At 42.1% G+C, this 21889-nt stretch overlaps 1 protein-coding gene across 1 annotated transcript in view; it reads left to right on the top strand.

Moving 5' to 3' along the window:
• Positions 1-21889, top strand: part of Arhgap20 (Rho GTPase activating protein 20) — an 87709-nt gene that overhangs the window by 7301 nt on the left and 58519 nt on the right. The window contains exon 2 of the mRNA NM_175535.4: positions 13085-13167. Within this exon, the coding sequence (NP_780744.2) occupies positions 13085-13167 (83 nt within the window). The remainder of the gene's footprint in view (positions 1-13084; positions 13168-21889) is intronic.

Here is a 21889-nt window from a genome sequence, read left to right on the forward strand (position 1 = left end):
CATAGAAGGAAGACAGCTAGAGATTCAGGAGCTGCTAAACCAAGCTGAATGTCCATGCTGCTCGCTTAGTCTTGCCTACTGTTGGAAAGCTTGGCATATCCTGCACAGGTAGACTATAGTTCGAAGTTCTGTGGAAATGTTCCAACTCCTGTGTCTCTGATAACTCCACTGTCGAAAGCGATGTGTGGAAAATGTCACTGAAAGTTACATCAGTAAACTTAGAAGTCTTGAGTCTGAGGGGGTTTTTTTGTTTTGTTTTTGTTTTTGTTTTTGTTTTTTACCATCCAGGAGTGATTCTTCAAAGGTAGCCCAATACTGGATTCTAACATAGCAAAAATACTTAACTTTTTTGTAGCTCTAGAATTTCATGTTATGATAAAATCAGTCAGATATGAAATGAGGCATCTTTTATCTGCATGTTTTTATTTAAAAACGTGTGTGTGTGTGTGTGTGTGTGTGTGTGTGTGTGTGTGTGTGTGTGTTCACATGCAAAGGCTAGAAGTCTTCCTTGATGGCTTTCTGCTGGCTTTCTGCTACCTTGAGACAGAGTCTCTCACTGACCCCCAAAGCTTGCCTTTCTATTGAGCAGACAGACTGGCCAGGCCGGGAGCTCATAGGATCTGCTGGTCCCAAAGCCAGGGCTGCACACATAGTTGTGCTTGTCTTTATAGGTGATTGCTGGGGATCCAGACACAGATCCTCATTCTTGCAGCCAAGCACTTAGCCATTGAGCTGTCTCCCCAGTCCCAGTTAGTTAAATTTGTAGAGTGAGTCTCAGGAATGAACATTGCAGTTACAGCGCATAACCCATAGACCTAAAGCGTTCTTGCATGGCCATCATCCTGAAATAAAGATTGCAGGGAGGTGAGTCTTGCTCCCAGAGACTTCAGCTTTCTCTTGAGTTACAAATTAGCAGTCTGTGAGACAAACTGCAACACATTTGGTGACTGAAGAGGAGCAAGAAAGCTGGAAAGGAATCCCTTCCTATTAATAACTGAGGAGTCTCCATTCTTTCTTGGCTCTTGACCTTGTCAGGATGTGTTGGATTGATTGATTGATTAATTGATTGATTGATTGTAAATGTGTCATGTGTCACAACTTACTGGAGACATGTAATTATACAGCTGGCATTGTTTTTCAACCTTTGTGGACCCTAACATTTATTACTAAATATTAAATACTACCAAAAGCAGCTGTTTAAAGTCAGGTGTATAGACATATACATGGACATACACTCATTCCATATCTATAGTACTTTGAAGACACACATGCATGCATGTGAGTGTGTGTGTGTGTGTGTGTGTACATACAGATACATCATTTTGTTACTTTGTGAAGTGTCTTGAAATACACCCATCATGTCTAAAATGCATCTAAAATAAACTTGTACTGTAGGAAAAGCTTGCTTTCTTGCTGTTTCTGTTGGGTCTCTCATGCTCAAGATTAGAATTCTAGGAGTCCCTGTATGTTTAAGACACTTAGAGAGAGCAGGCTCTCTATGGTAGTCACAACTCTAATGTTTGTCTGAAACTAGGGTAGGGTAATCTTTAGATTTGTTCTTGTATGGAAGGCTCTGCCACAATCTGGAAGGCAGGGGAAGCAGAAAGGGTCCCTTACTGACTTCTGCCTTCCACCCCAATGGTGCTTGTAGGCAGCACAGCCCAGGTTATTTTTAAATTTTGTCTCAGCCTTATTTTCTTCAGGATAAGTTTAGCTTAGAAACATCCAGCCAACAGCAGAGGCAGCCCCGTCAGCACTGCGTGTCAATAGTGAGCTGAGCAGTCCTGACCTAATTTTGACAGACACCTGTCACACGGTATAACTGGACATAAAAGCTGTTTTTAGATGTCTGGGTCACTCAAGAAGACTCTGGGAATGGGAGGTATGTGCCACCACATCAGCTCACAGATGAAGATCTAAAAAACCCAACTTCTCCACAGCCTGTGCTTTCCTGATTTACCTGGGGCCCATTTACAGCAAGAGGGCCCTAGTATTCCCTCTTCTCCCTCTCTAGTGGCCACTTTACACCTGAATGTGGAGAAGAACACTACTAGATGACACCATATCTAAGTCCAGACATACCCTGATGTGGTTCTGTTGATCATAACACCGTTTCCCTCTAAGTGTGGAAAATCAAGACTATGTTAAAAGGTGAATCTTCCCAGTCATTGCAGTATGCCTCATACCTTTAAACCCTTGGCCCTCAGACAGGTGGGTATTGGAATAGCCCAACTGTACCTATGTTTGTCATAGAGTGTCATGACTGTAAGAACAACACCATTATGTGTTGGCCACGATGTGAAAAACTTCAGCAGAACCTTGCTCTAAGGCATAAAGCGTCTATGGTTGACCTGTATACTTGAGTACTGCTTTTGAAAGGGAAGTGTGGCCAAAGGGTGAAGCTGGTGGCTTTGATAGAGACCACAGCCCAGCCAGTTCTAAAGCTCATCGTGATGATAGGACAGAATGCATTGTGGGTAGAGATGGAGGAAGAGGAACAAAGAATGTGTAAGGGAGAGTGTGATGCTCTCTCATGTATAGACACTACTGTAAGTCTTGAATGTGTGCCCTAATATCACAGTACTTTTCAGCTCGGGAATCTTTTATACATGCACACAGATAGGGCAGGAATTGGGTCTATTTTAGAGAGAATCTGAGAAATGATGTCATGGAAGTAGGGCCCAGTGTCTGCTGCATTATGTAGACTCTTGATTTGTTGTTCTTCAAAACAATGGTTTTGAGGAAATAACAAAGAGCCATGAGTAAAAATGTTTCTATCCTACCGTCCGAAGGAACGTTAACCTTAGTCGTTATTGTGATGTTTGGTTGAGCTAAGAGTCCAGACTGATTCTGGATGGGACTGTTTATGAATATATAAAACATTATACTTAGCACAGGCTGAACTGACAATAGCTGGAAGTAGTATCACCTCACCCAGCGCTCAAAATTTTGTTGTGATAGTAGGATCCAGAAGCAAGGTGCAAGGTTAAAAATAATTCTTTTCTCACTGCAGAGCCAATGTTTTTGAACTATAATTGTGCAGTGGCTTGAGTATGTCTCCACAAATAAATACTGCAGGCATGCAGGGAACGAGAGAGAGAGAGTTCACTGCTTGCCTGAATCGCACAGACTGGTCACAAAAGGATTAGTAGTCAAATTTGAGCCAGTTAGTTTGTAAACTTGATCCAGTATTTTTGTAGCTGTGAAGATCTGTAGTTCTTTAAACGATTTCCTCAAATCTCTCATTTTAATGTTGTTCTTGCTTGCTTTAAAAAGCTCAAGGGTGATGTTAGTTTGTAAAACTTCTGTAAAGTTTGAAGTATTTGATTTTTTTTAATCTCTAAATAAACCATGAAAAGTTACAGTTCACCTCTACTTAAATCTTCCATCCTAGCCCTTTCTTTTGATAGTATTTATTTATGTTTACTTATGGGGAAGGCTAAGAATGCCAGATTTGAACTCATGTGTAAGGTGAATAAAGCAGGGCCATAGCATTCAGTGGACATTCAATTAACATTCTAATGAGAACTTATATGTAAGGTGGGATTTTTACATAGAGAGGGTTCCATCTATAGACCTTTGAAAAAGCCCTGTGGAGACTTATATCTATAGGGGTTTCTTTCCATATAAACATAAACAGAGTTTCAAAGAGTTTAAGTGGAGTTACCCTAGACTAGGGAGAGGGACAGCAGTGCCTCTCCCAGGCAGAATCAGCTAACAAATTAAATGTCTGATGCCAGATAGGTAATTCCCTTTTATGAGTTGTTGATCAGTAAGATCCTATAGACACCACCACTGCCACTGCCACCCCTAAAAAAAAAAAAAAAACAAAGCATAATGACTATTGTGGTTGCTTCTGGTTACCCTCCAGAACTCGGAGGTAAGATCCTATTGCCTCTGAGAGGGTGGAGGAGTAGAGCTGATACTGGCCAGGAAGTACTGTTCCTCCTAGCTAGCTTTCACAGTGTTGGCAGGGTGCTCTGGACACAACAGAGGACAGAAGCAATCATCAGCCATGCCCAGCTGTGAACCTTGTGAACTACAGTGACGACTGGCCTGACAACACACACCCACTAGTGAAATTACAGCATGAGTGTTATGGGGGTAACCAACCATTTTCTGATTGAATTTAAGGCCTACCCTCACAAAATGAGACTCATGTCTGGTTCTGTGAACTGTCCCATGAACTTGTGAGTGCTAAGTCATAGGCCCTAATAGAAGCTCTACTAGCATTATCCTGCTAAGTGGACATAGTATCAGACTGTCTTCTAAATGCTCACCCTACATCAATAAGTTAGTACACGACTCAGCCCTCATCAGAGAACCTTCTTTCTGTGGAAATGACAATTAGCAGAGAGGCCTCCAGATGGTCAACATGCAGAGAATAGAAGTCTAGAGTAGCCATCCCAGAATGGGACATCTGTATAATACCCTTTCCTCCCAAGCCTTGGGGATCATCTTGGAAGAGGGCGAAAAAGATTGTAAAAGCCAGAGATGGTAGATGACTGCAGAAAAACAAACAAACAAATGAACAAACAAATGAAAGTCCACAAGGTGTTTCTGGACATGCTACACATAAACTCAAACAGCTGTGGTTGTATGCACAAATTCAAGCCAGAGAAAAATCCAACTATAGATGGGGTCCCTTGTCCCCTCCTAGCTGAGTGCCAAGTGATGGCTGCCAGGAAGGTTGGGTCCCTTTCCTTAAGTCTCCAGCAGGTGGCCCTGCCTTCATCCAAGGCAGTGCTAAATGGATTCAATGGGGTTTGTGTCTGTCTGGTTTTGTTTTGCACACGAAGGCAGGAGGAAGTAGTACTGGGGCAGGGGAAGAGTTACAGGGAAGGAAACAGAGGCAGACTTGACAATTTTTAAAATATTGAAATTAAATAACTTTTAAGAGAAGAAAAACACTTGTTATTGACCCAGCAGCATTTTCTGGAGAACACTAGAGGGATGTGTTCTTTGTTCCTCCCTTTATTGAATACATCTTTTTAAGCAATGAAACACCAAAAAATTAATAAAATGTTTTCTGAGTTGATGAAAAAGCCAGCTTGTTCCTTCAGCTGCCTGTTTGTAAATCGGTTTCCTTGTATAGGTACACTCACCACCTGATAGGCCTACGTGTAAGTAATGGTAACCACTGTTACCTAGCAACTCCTGATGACCTGCCATGCATACACCTAAGGGAGTGGGTGACAGCAAACTCCAACAAGTAGTCAGGCCAGCTTGAGTTTCATACAGAGCCCCCGAGCTCTCTACTGCTCCCATATAAAGAGCAGTCAGTTTTACATGTCCACATAGTATCCATTGGGTGGCTGTTAGAATATTCTCACTTCTGGTCCCAAATGAGTTTGCTGAGACAGAGCCTAGTGGTTTAGTGAACACGTAGTTAGATTTTTTTTCTTAAATTTTATTCTTTATTAAACGCACAATTGAAATGCTGCACAATTCTCCTGCCTCAAGTGTACAGTCATTGATTTCTGCATTGGTTCTTTAATTATGCATTGGTCTTAGGGCATTGTAGCAATGTATTTTATATGTAAATCCCATTGGCACCTGTTCACTACCTGCCTCAATGGTTTAGGTTCCTGAATGAAAAACACACTCAGCCTTTATATTTTGATATACCTTAAACAGCGCAATAGCTGGGCCACTTCCTAATTGCCACACGTTTTAATCTACCTACCATTGATAATCCCAAGTTATCATTTACAAAATTCTTTATTCTACCCTGGCTTCCCTGGGTCCAGTTGGGCAGTGCTCTGGGCCACATTCTCCTGGTTCCTTCACATGGTTGCTATAACAGCCCCTCTCCTCTGCTCTTTTCAGGCATGGTGACTCCTCTCCTCCATCACTCCCAACATGGGAGCGCTCTTTCTTCTCCTTTTCTGTTCCAAGCCCAGGAGTCCTAAAAGCTCTGCCTCTATCTGCCCTGCCCAGCCATTGGCTGCCAGCATCATTATTTACCAATCAGAACCAACTTGGGGCAGGTTCCCAGAAGCTACATGCAGGTACTCTCGTAGAAACAGTTTCTGGGGAACATGATTAGCATTCATAATACAAGAAGCTACAGGGTGCATTGATTACCTCATAAAGAACTCACAACTCTGAGTCATCTCCTTTTGCCCCACTTTCCCAAGCTCAGGACAAACACTAACCTACAGTTCGTTTCTGTCAAACCTTTTGTTCTACACAGCCTCTATAAGTGGGATCCATACGACATGGTCCTTTATGACTGTCTCCCCTAAATTGGCATAATGTTTTCAAGTTTCAGACAGGTCGTGCCATAGTGCCTATTAGTACTTCTTTTATTACCAAGTAATATTTCAGATGTAGCATGAGACATTGGGCTTACTGATTCTTAAGTGTGGGTGTTTCTGCGATGCTGCAGTGAATGATGGTGTGCAAGCCTTTGTATGATCATACGTCTTCACTTCTCTTGAAGGGATATTCCTTGGCGTGAATTGCAGGATCATACACGTGGTTAACCAATTGCGGGACTTTGCACTCTCTTCGAGAGTAACTGATCCAACTTGGAATGAGACAGCAGTGTATAATAGTCTGGTGTCTCTATGAACAGAAAACTGTCTTTCTTAATATTGGCATCCCTGTGTGGATAAAGCGGTAGCTCACCATGATTTTTATTTCCCTGGTGGCTAATGGTGTTGAACAGTTTTTCATGTGTATTCATGTCTTCTCAGAAATCATATCTTTCACCTTATTTCCACTTGGGTAATTGGCCTCTATGACTGAGTTCTAATAGCTATTTACATATTCTAGATATGAGTCACTTAACGTAGGTATAATTTACCATCCCCATTCTGTGCAAGCATTCAGTGTGAACAGTACACAGTCTACCCGTTTTGTTCTTTTGTTGCTTGTGTTTGCGGTGTTACATGAAGAAGCAGCTGGCTGTCTCATTGAAAGTGACCAAGATGGCTTGTATTTTGTAGGGTTTTTATAGTCGCTCCTGCTTTTTGTCACTTTTGAGTCAGTTGTTATGTGGCATGAGCTACAAACCCAACTTCATTTCTTTGCATGTAATTATCCAGTTATCCTGGCACAGTTTGTTGATGGCTAATAAATACTTGCTAGATCATTAGACAGATATTTGCCAAGGCGCAATCAAGTGATGGTAGCAGGGTGTGTAAGAATAGCTTCCAGTGGACAGGAGTGTTGCTTGCTGTCTAGTTCCTTCACAAATGCCCCCATTTCACAGAATCTGTTAAAGATGCTTCCTCCCTCCCTCGTTCCCTCCCTCCCTCGCTCCTTCCTCCCCCCCCCCCCCTTCCATTGGGACCTTACTGTGTAGCCTTGGCTAGCCTCTAACTCACAGCCATCTTCCTATTGTGGCTCTCAAGTGCAGGGGTTACAGGTGTGAGTACTATGCCTTGGAGCGTCTCTCTCTCTCTCTCTCTCTCTCTCTCTCTCTCTCTCTCCCTCTCTCTCTCTCTCTCTGTGTGTGTGTGTGTGTGTGTGTGTGTGTGTGTGTGTGTGTGTGTGTGTTTGCACTGGTCTCGATGTGGTAAATGACGAGGCTTTAAAATTCACATCACGCCCTCTGCTGTTTATTAACTACAGTTTATGCCGATGTTACACTAAGCTTGGAAATGCAAATTGGAGTTTCAATAAATAATTGCTGAAGAAAGCGGGCACTTTTGGAAGAGGAGGTAGTCCCTGTTGTCTGGGAAGGGGCAGACAGATGCCACGAGAAAGGTTGTGTAACGTTTGCGGAGCACATTAATTGAGGTGGGAACCCCGAGAGTCGGATGTCGGATGAATCCCGCTGACAGCGATGGCTTGGGGTGGGAAACATCGCTGAAGCTTTGGGTTATGTTGGAAATACAAACCAAAACACGAATCACATGCTTTTCATTCTCATCTGCAGTTCTGACCTCTGCCCATTTGCTCTTGGGAGGAATCGTTCTTTTGACCTGCCAAACTAAATATAGCTTCAGAGGAGACAGCATAAAAACCAAAGCTTGCTTTTGTCCCTAATGTGCATCCCATGCCTATCCAAATCGCGGCTGCTTGGAAAGAGGGACAGGTTTGACAAGGTAGTCACAATTTTTTACTACACTTTCTTTTAAGATATTATCCTATTTGGGGATAATGGAGTAGACAGAGAATACTATTTCATGTTTGTTTGATTTTTCAGCCCAAAATTCTTGTTAATTCTGGAGCTGCTTCACACTGAATAAATGGTATCACACGGAGCTCATTTCCCAAAGATGCATACAATTGCTTTTTGATGTATAGTTTATGCATTTTATAAAAGATTACTACCTTTTTTCTCTTTGAATATCTTAATTTGTTTTTTAAGATAAACGATGAGCTTTAAAAGAAAAATATTTCCCCTCCAGCTTGCATCCACTATGATGTCACATTGCTCTAAACATCAAATGCTTAAATTCAGAAAAGAAGAAAATAATAAGAAACTGGATAGTAATTTGTCAGTCAACAAAACATACAGTGTTTGCAGTTCACGCCATAATTGACCTTAGAACAGCTGTAAACATGGCTGGCCTAGTGCAGCCTGACCTGACAAGCTTGCACTACTACACGTTTACAAAGGAATCCGGTCTCGTCTTATTCCAACCTGCCCAATTCCATGTCCTTCTAGACAAATAGGAAGTCCAAGTTCTCATTGCCTGAGTGAAGGAAGGCCAGTGGCTTCATGTCAAAGCCCCTGTAGGCCTTTGGCTTTCCCACATAAGCGATAGAGATCTATGGCTCTGAATGAATAACACCTACTCCATTATACTTTCGGTTATATCGGCCACTCCTGAGGCTTTGGTTAATTGTGGGCAAAGTGAATCCTGTAGATTGTAAATGGTTCATATAATGCTTTTCCTTTCTTTTTTCTTTTCTTTTTTTCAATTCCAGGTAGAATATCAGAAATAATAACATTGAATGACTTAAGAAACTGTGTAGTCCAAATGTTCTTGTTTCCCAGACAGTAGGAAGCCGTAGAAGGGATGGAATTGTCTTAGCTTGTATGACTTTGTTGGCGTAAGGTCTGACTCTAAGACTTCAGTCAATAGTGGTATTCTCTCTGTGATTTTGTTGCATCCCCTTCTGTATGAATCTAACTGGGTGAGGTGGATAGAATATAATCACTGTATCTAAGAATGTTTTTTTATGTGGTTTCCATGAAAAAATTATTTAAAATACCTTTACAAAGGAACATATGTCACTGGTTTTTTGTTTGTTTGTTTGTTTGTTTGTTTTTTAATTACCCATGTTCATGTTTTAATAACTCTCAGGAAGATGTTCTTAAATCACACAGTTTTTTGGTTTTGGGGGTGTTTTGTTTTGTTTTGTTTGTTTTTGTTTTTCGAGACAGGGTTTCTCTGTGTAGCCCTGGCTGTCCTAGAATTCACTCTGTAGACCAGGCTGGCCTCGAACTCAGAAATCCACCTGCTTCTGCCTCCCAAGTGCTGGGATTAAAGGTGTGTGCCGCCACCGCCCAGCTAATCATTAGTTTTTTAAGGAATCCATTTCAGGGTCTTTGAAATTCTGTGGAAAAAAAACTAGCTTGCAGCTTTTGTGAGTTTAAAATTACACATTAGCCCAGGTTACCCCCAAATCTCCTTCCAAGAGTCTTTCCCATTCCACCCTGCCTTGTTCTTAACATGGATGCTCATTTCCTATGTGTAACAGGGCTGCACTACCATGGAAACATCTATTACCAAATAAAGAAGCTCGTTGTTATGGGGTTTAGGATTTTTGTTTGTTGTTTGTTTAGGGTGTGTGTGTGTGTGTGTGTTCTTTACATTTCAAGGCTCTCCCAATTCTTTCCAAATTCTTGATCAAGCCGGAATGCAGAGTTCAGAATTAGAAACCATGGACAGGTGAAGAACTGCTCTAGGACTTAAGTTTGCTGATAGTAATGGAGAGGCCCCAGAGGCAACCCCACAGATAAGGTCAGCGAGTCCCCAAGGTCACACAGGTGGCAAGGCGCTCCCTGCAGTAGGGCCAGTAGAATTGCTTACATTTCGAATTTCACAATAACAAAAATGAGCAAAGTGGGGCCAGACTGGGGGTGGGGGGGGGGGGGGTTCAAGACAAAGCCAGAAGAAAGGAGTCCTGAAAAAGAGTCTGAAACAGCTCTGATGACATTAACAGCCTGCACCTTTCGTAGTAAAATCGGCTCTGTCTTCTAGTACTGAGGCTGCTCATGCAGGAAGACGGTCGCTGCAGCCTTGGGATGTCAGATTGATATGACTAATGGGCACGGGGAGGTGGGCTTTGAACACTGTGATGTATGAGCTTAGTTGTTGAAATTGCTACAGTTGAGGAGCTATATGCTATTCCTGTGAGGGAGGCACCAAATACACACACCATGCAGACTTGGTTTCCCTTTGTAACCTGGAACCTGTTACTGGTTCATGGTCAATAATGCCTGACCCAGGAGTCTGGGAGTCTCCATTTCTTAATCCCATTTGTTTCCTGGTCTTTGTTGTTCTGTGTAATTGCTTCAGCTGCCGTGTCAGATGTGTTTGAGAGATACGAGGAGAGAGCATCCACGTAGGAGACAAAGGATTGGTTGAAGTAGCCCCAGTAATAAGTCCAGAGCAGCAGTGACAGCAATAATTTGGGAGGTCCCTGTGAACATGATGAATTTGGGGAGTAAGAATTGTAATAAAGAAGTGTATCATCCAACTAAAGGATGATTCTTCTGCCCCTGTGTTAGTATCTTGTTTTATTTACTAGCTAAAAATGGGTTAATTCTTTTGTGACACACACACAATGAGATGCTGACCCTGAGCCAGCAGCTAGTTAGTTTTGTATGGTTACTACGACAGCCATGTCCGGTTCTCAAACATGGGTGTTCCAAGCTCTTGGGTAAGTCCGATCCTGGGCCATGCTGGGAAGAGGATATAGCAGGAAGGGTGGCTTTTGTCGTGTGGCCTGAAGTTTAATCATGGCTGTTTGTGATTTCTGTTAACTTTACCAATCTCTAGAAGCAGGCTCTCTGAGTGTATCCACAGCTATTTGCATATATATTCTTTAATTAGAGAATAGTTATCTGGATAACTCAAGTTGAATAGATTCTCATTTGTCACCAAATTTTCAGTTATTAAAAATAGAGAACTTGCAAAGTTTGGAGCTGAGACAAAAGGATGGACCATCTAGAGACTGCCATATCCAGGGATCCATCCCATAATCAGCCTCCAAACGCTGACACCATTGCATACACTAACAAGATTTTGCTGAAAGGACCCTGATATAGCTGTCTCTTGTGAGACTATGCCGGGGCCTAGCAAACACAGAAGTGGATGCTCACAGTCAGCTATTGGATGGATCACAGGGCCCCCAATGGAGGAGCTAGAGAAAGTACCCAAGTAGCTAAAGGGATCTGCAACCCTATAGGTGGAACAACATTCTGAACTAACCAGTACCCCGGAGCTCTTGTCTCTAGCTGCATATGTATCAGAAGATGGCCTAGTCAGCCATCACTGGAAAGAGAGGCCCATTGGTCGTGCAAGCTTTATATGACTCAGTACAGGGGAACGCCAGGGCCAAGAAGTGGGAGTGGGTGGGTAGGGGAGTCGGGGGCGGGGGGAGGGTATGGGGGACTTTTGGGATAGCATTGGAAATGTAAATGAGGAAAATACAGAATTAAAATTTTTTTTTAAAAAAAAAGAAGAAGCTTATCATAAAATAGTACAATAATACTCCATTTTGAGGCATGCAGTCAGTCCTTCATAGGGTACTGTGTGGTGTCTGGTGTTATCTAAGAGCTCTTATAACAAGGAGCATTAACGAAACTATGTCTGTGGTATCCCCAGGGAAAAGCATGCAAATTGGTTGTCCAGTGCCAAATGGTCATCCCTGAAAACATACATGAACATATGTACATGAACATCATACATGAACAGGTTATATTTAGGAATATATATGTATACATAGTGAAAAAAGAAGCTGTGAATTTGAAGGAGAACATGAAGGGTATATAGGAAGGCTTGGAGTGAAGAAAGGGAAGAGAGAAGTGTAGTAATTACATTATAACCTTAAAAATAAATGTTTATTTCTGGCACCATTAAAAAAATAGAGAACTTGAAATATCAAGCCTATCTTGCTCCTTATAAATTATCTAAATAGAGAACAGATTTTTCTTAAGAGTTAAAGTATCCATGTGTGTGAATATCTGAATGTAAAATAGAGTTGATTACATGTGTACTAAGAGTCTGTTGCTGCGGTGGAGAGATGGCTCAGTGGTTAAGGATTCTTGATGCTCCTGCAGAGGACTGGGCTTCAGTTCTCAGCACTCACACAGTGGCTCACAACCACCTGTAACCCCGGTTCCAGGGGATCTGAGGCCCCCTTCAGGCCTCCACTGGTACTACATACATATGATGTACAATAGGTACGCGCTAACAAATACTCATACACATAAAAATAGATAAACCTTGCACAAACAAAAAAAGGGCCTATTCACTATGGCTTGGGCGTTAACTGGTACTCCTTTCCTTTATCTGACCTCCACTGAAGCTTAGTTGGGAACATGCGATCACCATGAAATGGAGTCAAAATGTATCTCCCATGATAGCTTGGAATATAAATGAAAGGGTTCATGTCTGTCTAGCACAGCAGTCCCCGGCCTGTGGTTCCTGACCCCTTGGGGTAGAACAGCCTTTCACAGGGTTTGTATATCAAATATCCTGTATACAAGAGATTTACATTACAGTTCACTGCACAGCAGCAAAGTTACAGCTGAGAATTAGCAATGAAAATAACCTTACGTCGCGGCTCACCACAGCATGAGGGGCTGCAGTGAAAGGTCGCAGCCCGAGCAAGGCTAAGAACCACCAACCCCGCAGCGTGTATAGACAAAAGGCTATGGTGGGGTTTCTCTTCTTTTACTTTTCTTTTTTTCTTTTTAATTCCCTGGCAATAAAAACGGCTTGTACCTCACGTTAATACTGTGGTCCTAAAGGTGGCTGCTTTAGATCCGTAACGGAAGTTGTAGAGTCTTTGATGGTCAACGTGAAATTCTGCTGAATTGGTTTGAAAACCAACATTTAATTCCTTCACGAGCCATCTGGTCATTATTTTGATTTTTTTCCCCCCTCAACAGAAAATGAAAACACTCGCAGAAAGGAGGAGAAGCGCCCCGTCCCTCATCCTGGACAAAGCCTTACAGAAGCGGCCGAGCACCAGGTGAGTGCAGGTGTCACGTCACAGCTGCCCTGCCCTACATGGAGGAGGCTGCGTCATCTGATGAGGTTTTCAGATCATCTTTTAGTAAGTGTGAAGGTTGGTTGTCGGCACCAGCATTTTCTTGGTGATAGGAATTGTGACCTGTGACATTCTTTCATAAGAGATAGATGGTTTTAGAGGTAGAGTGTGTACCCAGTTGCTTTACAACCAAACTGAGTGACTTTCAGTACAACACAGCTCATGTGTCCAAGCACAAAGGGTCAGTGTTTATCTGGATAAATTAGAAATCCCAGTGTTGAAAATTGAATGTCTGTATTATATACCCACATATGCGCTTGCTTTTGATCACAGTGTAGTACCTGTGCATAGATATGGTAATCTTTTCCCAATTGCATTTATGAGTAAATAAACAAACCACATTAAGATTATTTTCTTTAAAAGATTGGTGTTACAGACTTTATTGTAAATTAGTAACGAGGCTGGCTATTAACCATTTCATTTATTAGGTCTAAATAATTTTCTAGGAGGATTTTTTTAAGTCTTTTATAATGTGTGTAAATTTAATTGATATTCAAGCACTAATTCAAGGTTTGGGTTGTTTTTTGTTTTTTTGATGTTGTTTATTTTTTGTGCACACGCATGTGTGTCCCATGTCCGAATCGATGCATCTGTGTGCATGTGTGTGGAGATTTACATTAGGTGTGTGTCCCAATCTCTCTCTGTTCACTGCAGTGGAGTCTCTGAACCCAGAGTCACTAGCCAGTTTTCTCTGCAGTTGCCCTGTCTCTGCCTCCAACTACTGGCATTAAATGCAGGCCACTACTGCCCCCAGCTTCTCACGTGAGTGCCAGGGATATGAATTCAGGTCTTCACACTTGCCTGGGAAGCATTTTACCCAGTGGCCCATCTTCTTGGATGAACCTCTTCATTCATTGTTTTAAATGGAATTTTAACTCTGAGACAACCATATGTTCAAAGGGCGGCTGTGGTGACTTTCCGGTAAGCTGTAAATCCTTCTGTGTAAAGAGAATCTCTGTAGCCTTTCTTTAAAGTCAGCTTATCTATAACCATGCTGCTTTTGCAGGTGGGTGCTCATTTAACAAGGAATCCATAGGATCATAACAGAAGGTGAAATTTCCAATAATGAAATACTTAAAATACTTAGATCGCTTTTTTTTCAGTTCTCAAACTAAGTTCTTTCTGACCTTTGCCCTAAATACATATACTTTAGACATAGGCTTCTCAAGAAAGAGAAGCCACGTTTTTTTCAATAAGTGCCTACTCAAAATTTAATTAGGATGATATTCTTCCAAATAAACACACAGCCAAGTACTTCAGTGCCGTATGTAGATGACTTTAGATACTTGCTTTAGCGTGGTTCTGTTAGTGTGGGTAAAAAAAAAAAAAAAAAAATGGCCATAACTTCCCAGTTTGATCCTGGTTACCTGGAGGTACAGGAGGAGGTCTTTTTAGGGGAAGTAGATACAGAGAGGAATGTGGTTATCAGGACAGCTGTCTCTAGTTCTCTGCACACAAAGATAATTTGTACAGGGTTTTAAATAAGGTCTATTACTGGATAATCGTGGGGTCCAAGTGTAGTCCAGTTCTCAGCTAAAAGAAGCCCTGAGCGCAGGGTGGGTAGATAGACATCTTCTTCAAGCTCAGGCAGGCACTGACAATACCATTGATGCAAGGCACTGACACTTACAAAAAATAGCGTTTCCTGGTGGTACTAACCTCTAGGGGGCATGTTGGAATTGTGTGGAGGGTCTGATTTCCTCAGAAAATGCAGCACGGCTGCTGTCAGGCAGAATGCAGCCAGCGAAGCAAAGCACAGTCAAGTGCTGGCGTCCCTTTCAAATGTCCCACATGCAGACATTTATGAAGAGGGAAAACCTGACTCTTTTATTTAGAAACATGGCATTTTTATTCATTTTAACTGATACTGCATTTTCCAGGAATGCAGCTGTGTTGTGCCGCAGGAGGTCATTATACTTGGGATCCTTTTGAACCATTTGGGGAAAAAATTACTTGGTAGTACCACATTTGGAGGTGCTTGTTTCAGTAGAGGGTTGCTTATCCTGTTGTTCTCAAATTTAAATGTATACATTGCAAGTAGATGTAAACACTTGGACCCTTGTTGTGGTTTAGTGTCGCCATGCTGGAACATGGCCAGACTGAAGTACATCATTTATTAATTGCACTGTGGTCTTCCTTTTTACTGTTATTGGGGTTCTGATTAATATTTTATAGTTATGTTTACATGTCATTTTACAGTACAAAAGGAGAAGTTAAAATAGATGGGTGTATTTATGTAACCTAGACGATTCATGTAATAAAGGGCATGCAGTTTAGTTATCAGAAACCATAAATAGAAAGAAACAGACAAATGGTTAGCCAGAAACCACATCCAAGCAATCAGAGAGACAGAAGCTACGATTTTGTTATTGTATTATTGTTTGTTTGTTTGTTTGTTTGTTAGAAAGATCCTGTTTCTCTAAGAGAGAGAGAGAGAGATACAGTCTAATTCAATGGTTTTCGGCCTTTCTAATGCTGTGACCCTTTAAAACAGTCCCTTGTGTTGGGGTGATTCCCCAAACATAGCATTATTCCATTGTTATTTTGTAGCAATAATTTTTCTACAGTTATGAATCATTCTATAAATATCTCATTTGCAGAGTATCTGATATGTGACCCTCCTCCCAGTGAGTCCCAGCTCACCACCTGAGAACCACTGGTCTAATTGGATGGCTTTGTTTTGTTTTGTTTTGTTGCCCACAGAATCAGGAGGCAAGGCACCAGTGCCCAGTTGCATCATACTTATGTGAGCTTAGCTAAAGTCAGCTGTAGCCACCCAGGAAGTATTCTCACAGGCAGAGAGCTCGAGAGCCAAGAGAGGCCAAAATGCAGCCAGATACTGGAGGTAGCATGTAGGAAGAGAGAGTGCTGAAGCAATCCAGAGAGTGGAGATGAGAACAGAAAGTGGCATAGGAGCTTGACTCTCAGAGAAGATGTCTTCAGCCCTGACCACTGGCCTCTGATCACTTTAAGTATGCTGCGGATTGATGATGCAATTGACGAGCTAGACAAAAGTCAACACAAGCAGACAGGCCTGCTCTACCCACTCAGAGCCTCACGGAAAGCTCTGGGCATGGAAAGAACAGTCCCCGAAGCATCAGAAGTACAGTTGTAGCATCGGGGCATCTAGCTGGAGACAGACTTCATTGCAGAAGCCCTTCTCATTGGGAAGCCCCGTGCATGTAATGTGTTCGAATAACTGAGACCAGCAGCTAGCCTCCCCACCTTCCAACCTGTAGATACTGATAGGAAAGACAGGCCCAGGGCAGGGAGGAGCCTTCTCACTCCACCTGGGGTCGTAGTGCCTTCTCTTTTGTTGTATTGCTTATGCTTGTCATTGAATTGTTATTACTTTCTTACTTTAGTTGTTCTGTTGTGCTTTTAAATGTGTAATCACCAGAAAGTGCGTATGATTGTCCTATCTCTATGACCACTCAAAAGTATTTCCTCATATGCCTTATGATACATTATATAATAACTATATTATATACCTTTCATCTCATTACTACTCATTCTCCCCCCATTTCCCCCGTTGTAAGTTCATTTCACTAATTCACTATTAATCGCCTTGGCTCTAAAATACATTTTTATAAATTGTATTTTCCCACATCAGTACCAGTACCCCACTGTCTCTGAAGCTTGTTGGGGACACAAGTGTCTCCTACTACACATCAACACTGCGCCTGCTGCTGTCAGCTCATTGTGTGTGTCTCTGCAAGTGGTCTTCCTCCTAAGTAGCCATAGGTTTAAAAACTCCAAGTGAAGACAGCTCACCAAGAGGACCCATAGTAAAACAAAGGAAACTAAAAGAGGGGAAACGTAGAAGGATAAGCCTGGGGGACACATCCTCCCAAAAGATACACAAAGCACAGCCAATAAACACACAGAGAGATGAGAAACCTCCACAGGCTCACCACCGCTAACCACCACATACCAAGGATAACTAGATAACTGAAATCTCAGAGAAAGACGTCAGAATACTACTTTTAAGAAGGACTGATGACTGTCAAGAGAACTCAGGTAGATGTGCCTGAAATCAATCCAGGACCTGGACAGGGAAGTTTCCACAGAGGATGAACTGGCCCGTGAGGAGAAATTCAAAATCATGGAGGAAAATTCAGAAAGGAAATTGAGACTCACCAGAGAATCTGTGTAAACAAAGTCTAAAAATGGAAGAGTCATCAAATGAACACAGTGGAAAGGATCGCCCAGAAACCAAGGAGAACAGATTTCAGAGGTGTAGAGTAAGGTCCAGACAACAGTCCACATGTGAAGAGTGAGCTGAGGAGCACTAGTGGACTCCCAGAACCTCTGGAATAGGTTCAAATGCACAGACCTAACAACTCACAGAGCAGAAGAAATAACAGGACAGGAGCAGTTTATTCAATGAAATTTTAGCAGAAAATTTCCCAAACCTAAAGAAAAAACAAAATGGATATCCTAACTCGAGAGGTATTTTGAACCCAAATAAGCCCAAGTAGAGAAAAGTCTGTCACATTGGTTCTCAGTCTGTGGGTCATGACCCTTTGAGGGGTCAAAAGACCCTTTCACTGGGGTCATATGTCAGAGATCAGATATTTAATTGCAATTCATAACAGCAAAGTTATAGTTAGAAAGTAGCAATGAAATAGTTTTATTCGTTGTGGGGTCACCACAGCAGGAAGAACTGTATTAAAGGGTCGCAGAGTGAGGAAGGTTGGGAACCACTACATTACCATGTACCATGATCAAAAATCTCAGAAACACAAAACAAAGAAACAGTAATTAAAAGCTACAAAGAAAAACTGCCAAGTCACATTCAAAGGCAGAAATGGCAGATAACAAAACAAACAAACAAACAAACCTCTCATTATCCTTTCCCTCACAAGAAAAGCATTAGTTCATGCCCTGGATGTAAGTGATCCTCAGCTAAGATCTCTATATCCAGCAAGGTTATCCCTTAAAATTGAGAGGGAAATGGAAATGGAACAGAAGATAAATACAAATTAAGGTAACTAATCACAGCCAAAACAATACTGCAGAAAATACTTGAAGCAATACTACCCACGAAAGAGCAAAGATAGTGTTATCCATGGAAAACAAACATTTCACAAGAGGAATGGCCGAGCAGAGCCAGGAAGGATTCATTCATTTAGCACAGTGAGCCAGAAAGCCCTTGGTACTAACAGGTAGGCAAGAAGAGAATTGTTGCTTGTCCAATCAGAACATGAGGCACAGAAAATGTAGGAAATAGCAGAGCCCTCTCAATGATGGCATTGAGTGCAAAGAGCCCTAACCCATCAGTCAAAAGGCACACAGTAACTAATTAGATTAAAAAGCAAGACCTCACTGTCTCTCGTCTCCAAGAATCACAGCTTTCTGGATGGAAGTCAGTCTAGCAAGTGCATTAAAGCCATGACCAAGCTGCTATGGCAGCTGTCATGGTTGGTGAGTGGGCTCCTCAGTCACTGATCAGGGATGGAAAAAATCCACCACATCGTTTGTTTGCTTGTTTTTTGAAACAGGGTTTCTCTGTGTCACCCTGGCTGTTCTGGAACTCCATCTGTAGACCAGGCCAGCTTTGAACTCACAGATCCACCAGGCTCTGCCTCCCAAGTGCTGGGATTAAAGGTGTACACCACCACTACCCCACATGGAAATGATTCAGCGAGAATGCACATAAGCAATTTTTAACATTTTTCACATCATGTGTCAGCACTCCCAATTTTCTAAAAGAAACACTGAAGAGCATGAGAGTTCAGCTGGGCCCCAGGGTGGTAGCAGGGAGGAACTTCTGTACCCAACACTCATATCTACATCAGTCTTCCAAACTAAAATTGAACCCTCCAGAGCTAACATGCCATAGATGGAGTGGATCCCACACACAGCTAGAGCATATTCTCTTAGCAGTGAGGGGACACACATTCTTGCCAGTGGCCCATGGAACCTTCTCTAAAATAGTTACATTAAAGACTACAAAAGCGATCTTCAACTAATACAAACAAATTAAAGAAATTCCTTGTGTCATATCAGGCCATCATAGAATAAAACTAGAAACCTGCAGTAAGCAAAAGCACACAAACACACAAACGCACACACATACAAACTACACAGCTTGGAGACTACACAGTACACTTTGAGCAAAGAATGAGTCATTGAAGAAATCTAGGAGGAAATATTAAAACTTCTGAAAGCAAATCAAGATGATAGCAAACCTACTAGAACTAGGACCAGCCAGGAAACTTCCAGAAGGAATGTGAATAGCCACAGTGCTCATGGTTTTTTTTTTTTGGGGGGGGGGGTTGTTTGTTTGTTTGTTTTTTAAAGGAGAAGAAGAATGATGTCAGGAGCTATGGAATCAGGAAGCCAAACACAAACGTGGTAAATGGAAAGAAATAAGAAAGGCTAAGGCAGAGAGGAGTCTTTAGAAAGAGAAACTGGCGGGTGAGCATGTGTCTTCAGTGGGGAAACGGAGGGCTGTGAGCTCACCTCCCCCTTTCAGTCTTGTTGGAGTGAGGATCCCCAGCCAACACTTTTCTGTTCTTCAGAAACGATCAGACAGGTCTGTCCCTGGTGCAGTGTGCTGTTTCTTGTGACATAATCTGGGGATCCTTAGAAGGATGTATTTGTTCTAGTGGACGTTGACAGGGTTGATCGAGTCTAATTTTGTTCTTGCAGAGTGGCACATCCACTTGATTTCTTCTTTCCTGCTTGACTTGATCTGTTCATTGTAGTCACAACTCAGTCTTATCTATCCTCTTTTTCTTTAATCTTCATTTATTTACTTTTATGTATATAAAAGTACACCGTCGCTGTCTTCAGACACACCAGAAGAGGGCATCAGATCCCGTTACAGATGGTTGTGAGCCACCATGTGGTTGCTGGGAATTGAACTCAGGATCTCTGGAAGAGCAGTCACTGCTCTTCACCAGCGAGCCCTGGTGTAGAGCACTGCTGCACGCGGAGCACTGCCTCATGTGGATCATTGCCTCACTAGTGGATGTTGAGTTACCTCTTTTTCATCTTGTCCACAGGGAGAACAGGCTTGTCCTAGGGTGTCTGTACTGGCTGGTTTTGTGTGACAACTTGACACAGGCTGGAGTTATCACAGAGAAAGGAGCCTCAGTTAAAGAAATGCCTCCATGAGATCCAGCTGCAAGGCATTATCTCAATTAGTGATCAAGGGGCGAGGGCCCATTGTGGGTGGCGCCCTCCCTAGTCTGGTAGTCTTAGGTTCTATAAGAAAGCAAGCTGAGCAAGCCAGGGGAAGCAAGCCAGTAAAGAACATCCCTCCATGGCCTCTGCATCAGCTCCTGCTTCTTGGCCTGCCTGAGTTCCAGTCCTGACTTCCTCTGGTGATGAACAGCAATGTGGAAGTGTAAGCCGAATAAACCCTTTCCTCCCCAACTTGCTTCTTGGTCATGATGTTTGTGCAGGAATAGAAACCCTGACTAAGACAGTGTCCTTGCTGCACTGGGCTGGATGCTTCTTTACCCTGTAAAGCTGAAAGCCACAGTTTCCCAGGGCACTTTTGGCATTTTCGGATTGATTTTTCTTTAGATCCATGAACAGAAGGAAGCCTGAAACATTACTCGCCACAGTCGAGAGGCTTTAGAGGTTGGACATAAATGAACTCTGGATCCTTACTTTTTACTGCTTGAGCTGTGTCTTCTTACAAGCTGTGAGAACTTTGGCAAGCTATTTTTCCTCTTTAGGCCTTATTTTCCTTGCCTGTAAAAGTGAGCTAATATATTAAAATAGCAATTATAATACAACCTACATGTTACAGCTACAATGTAAGCTTTTGTTAAACATATTTATCAATATATAAATATATATATAATAACTATATATAAACCCACTTGGTCCCCAGTCACATGGTACCTTAGTATCTCAGTGTAGGTGTAGATCTTGTCTTTCCAATTTGACCAACTGATAAGACAATATTTTTTTTTAAGATTTATTTATTGTATGTATATGAGTACACTGTAGCTGTCTTCAGACATGCCAGAAGACGTCAGATCTCATTACAGATGGTTGTGAGCCACCATGTGCTTGCTGGGAATTGAACTCAGGAACTCTGGAAGAGCAGTCAGTGCTCTTAACCACTGAGCCATCTCACCACCACCCCCCAAGTTTCTTTTATTTATAAAAACATTGTATTTATTTATTTTGGTTTTAATATAAAGCTGTATTAAAATCTGAGACACTGGATTCCCTGTCTCTTCAGTTCTCTAAAAGCCCCTCCTCGGGCCTCATATGCACTCTTGGCTGGCCTGGAGCTTATTAAGTAGACAAGGGTGGCCTTAAAGTTACAGAGATCTGCCTGCCTCTGCCTCCTAAAGTGTTGCAATTAAAGGTGCGACCACCACACCACACCTGTTTAACAGGTCTTTTTAAAAAGGTTTCCTCCCTGATGTTGTCTGGGATGGTGGCTTAAAATGTATGATTACTGGTATATGCATGTGGAGATGGGAGGACAACTTTTGAGGTCATTTCTTTCTCTCTTTATGTAGTGTGGTGAAGACCATATTTTCTACTCTTAAAAAATCTGTCTTCAGTGTTTAGGCCCAACAAAAAATGTGAGTGTGTTAATATGTAAATAAGAATGTACTCGTGTCTCTAGCTGCATATGTAGCAGAAGATGGCCTAGTCGGTCATCATT

The sequence above is a fragment of the Mus musculus genome, chromosome 9, assembly GCF_000001635.26.
Source record: "Mus musculus strain C57BL/6J chromosome 9, GRCm38.p6 C57BL/6J".
In the NCBI taxonomy this organism is placed as follows: domain Eukaryota; kingdom Metazoa; phylum Chordata; class Mammalia; order Rodentia; family Muridae; genus Mus; species Mus musculus.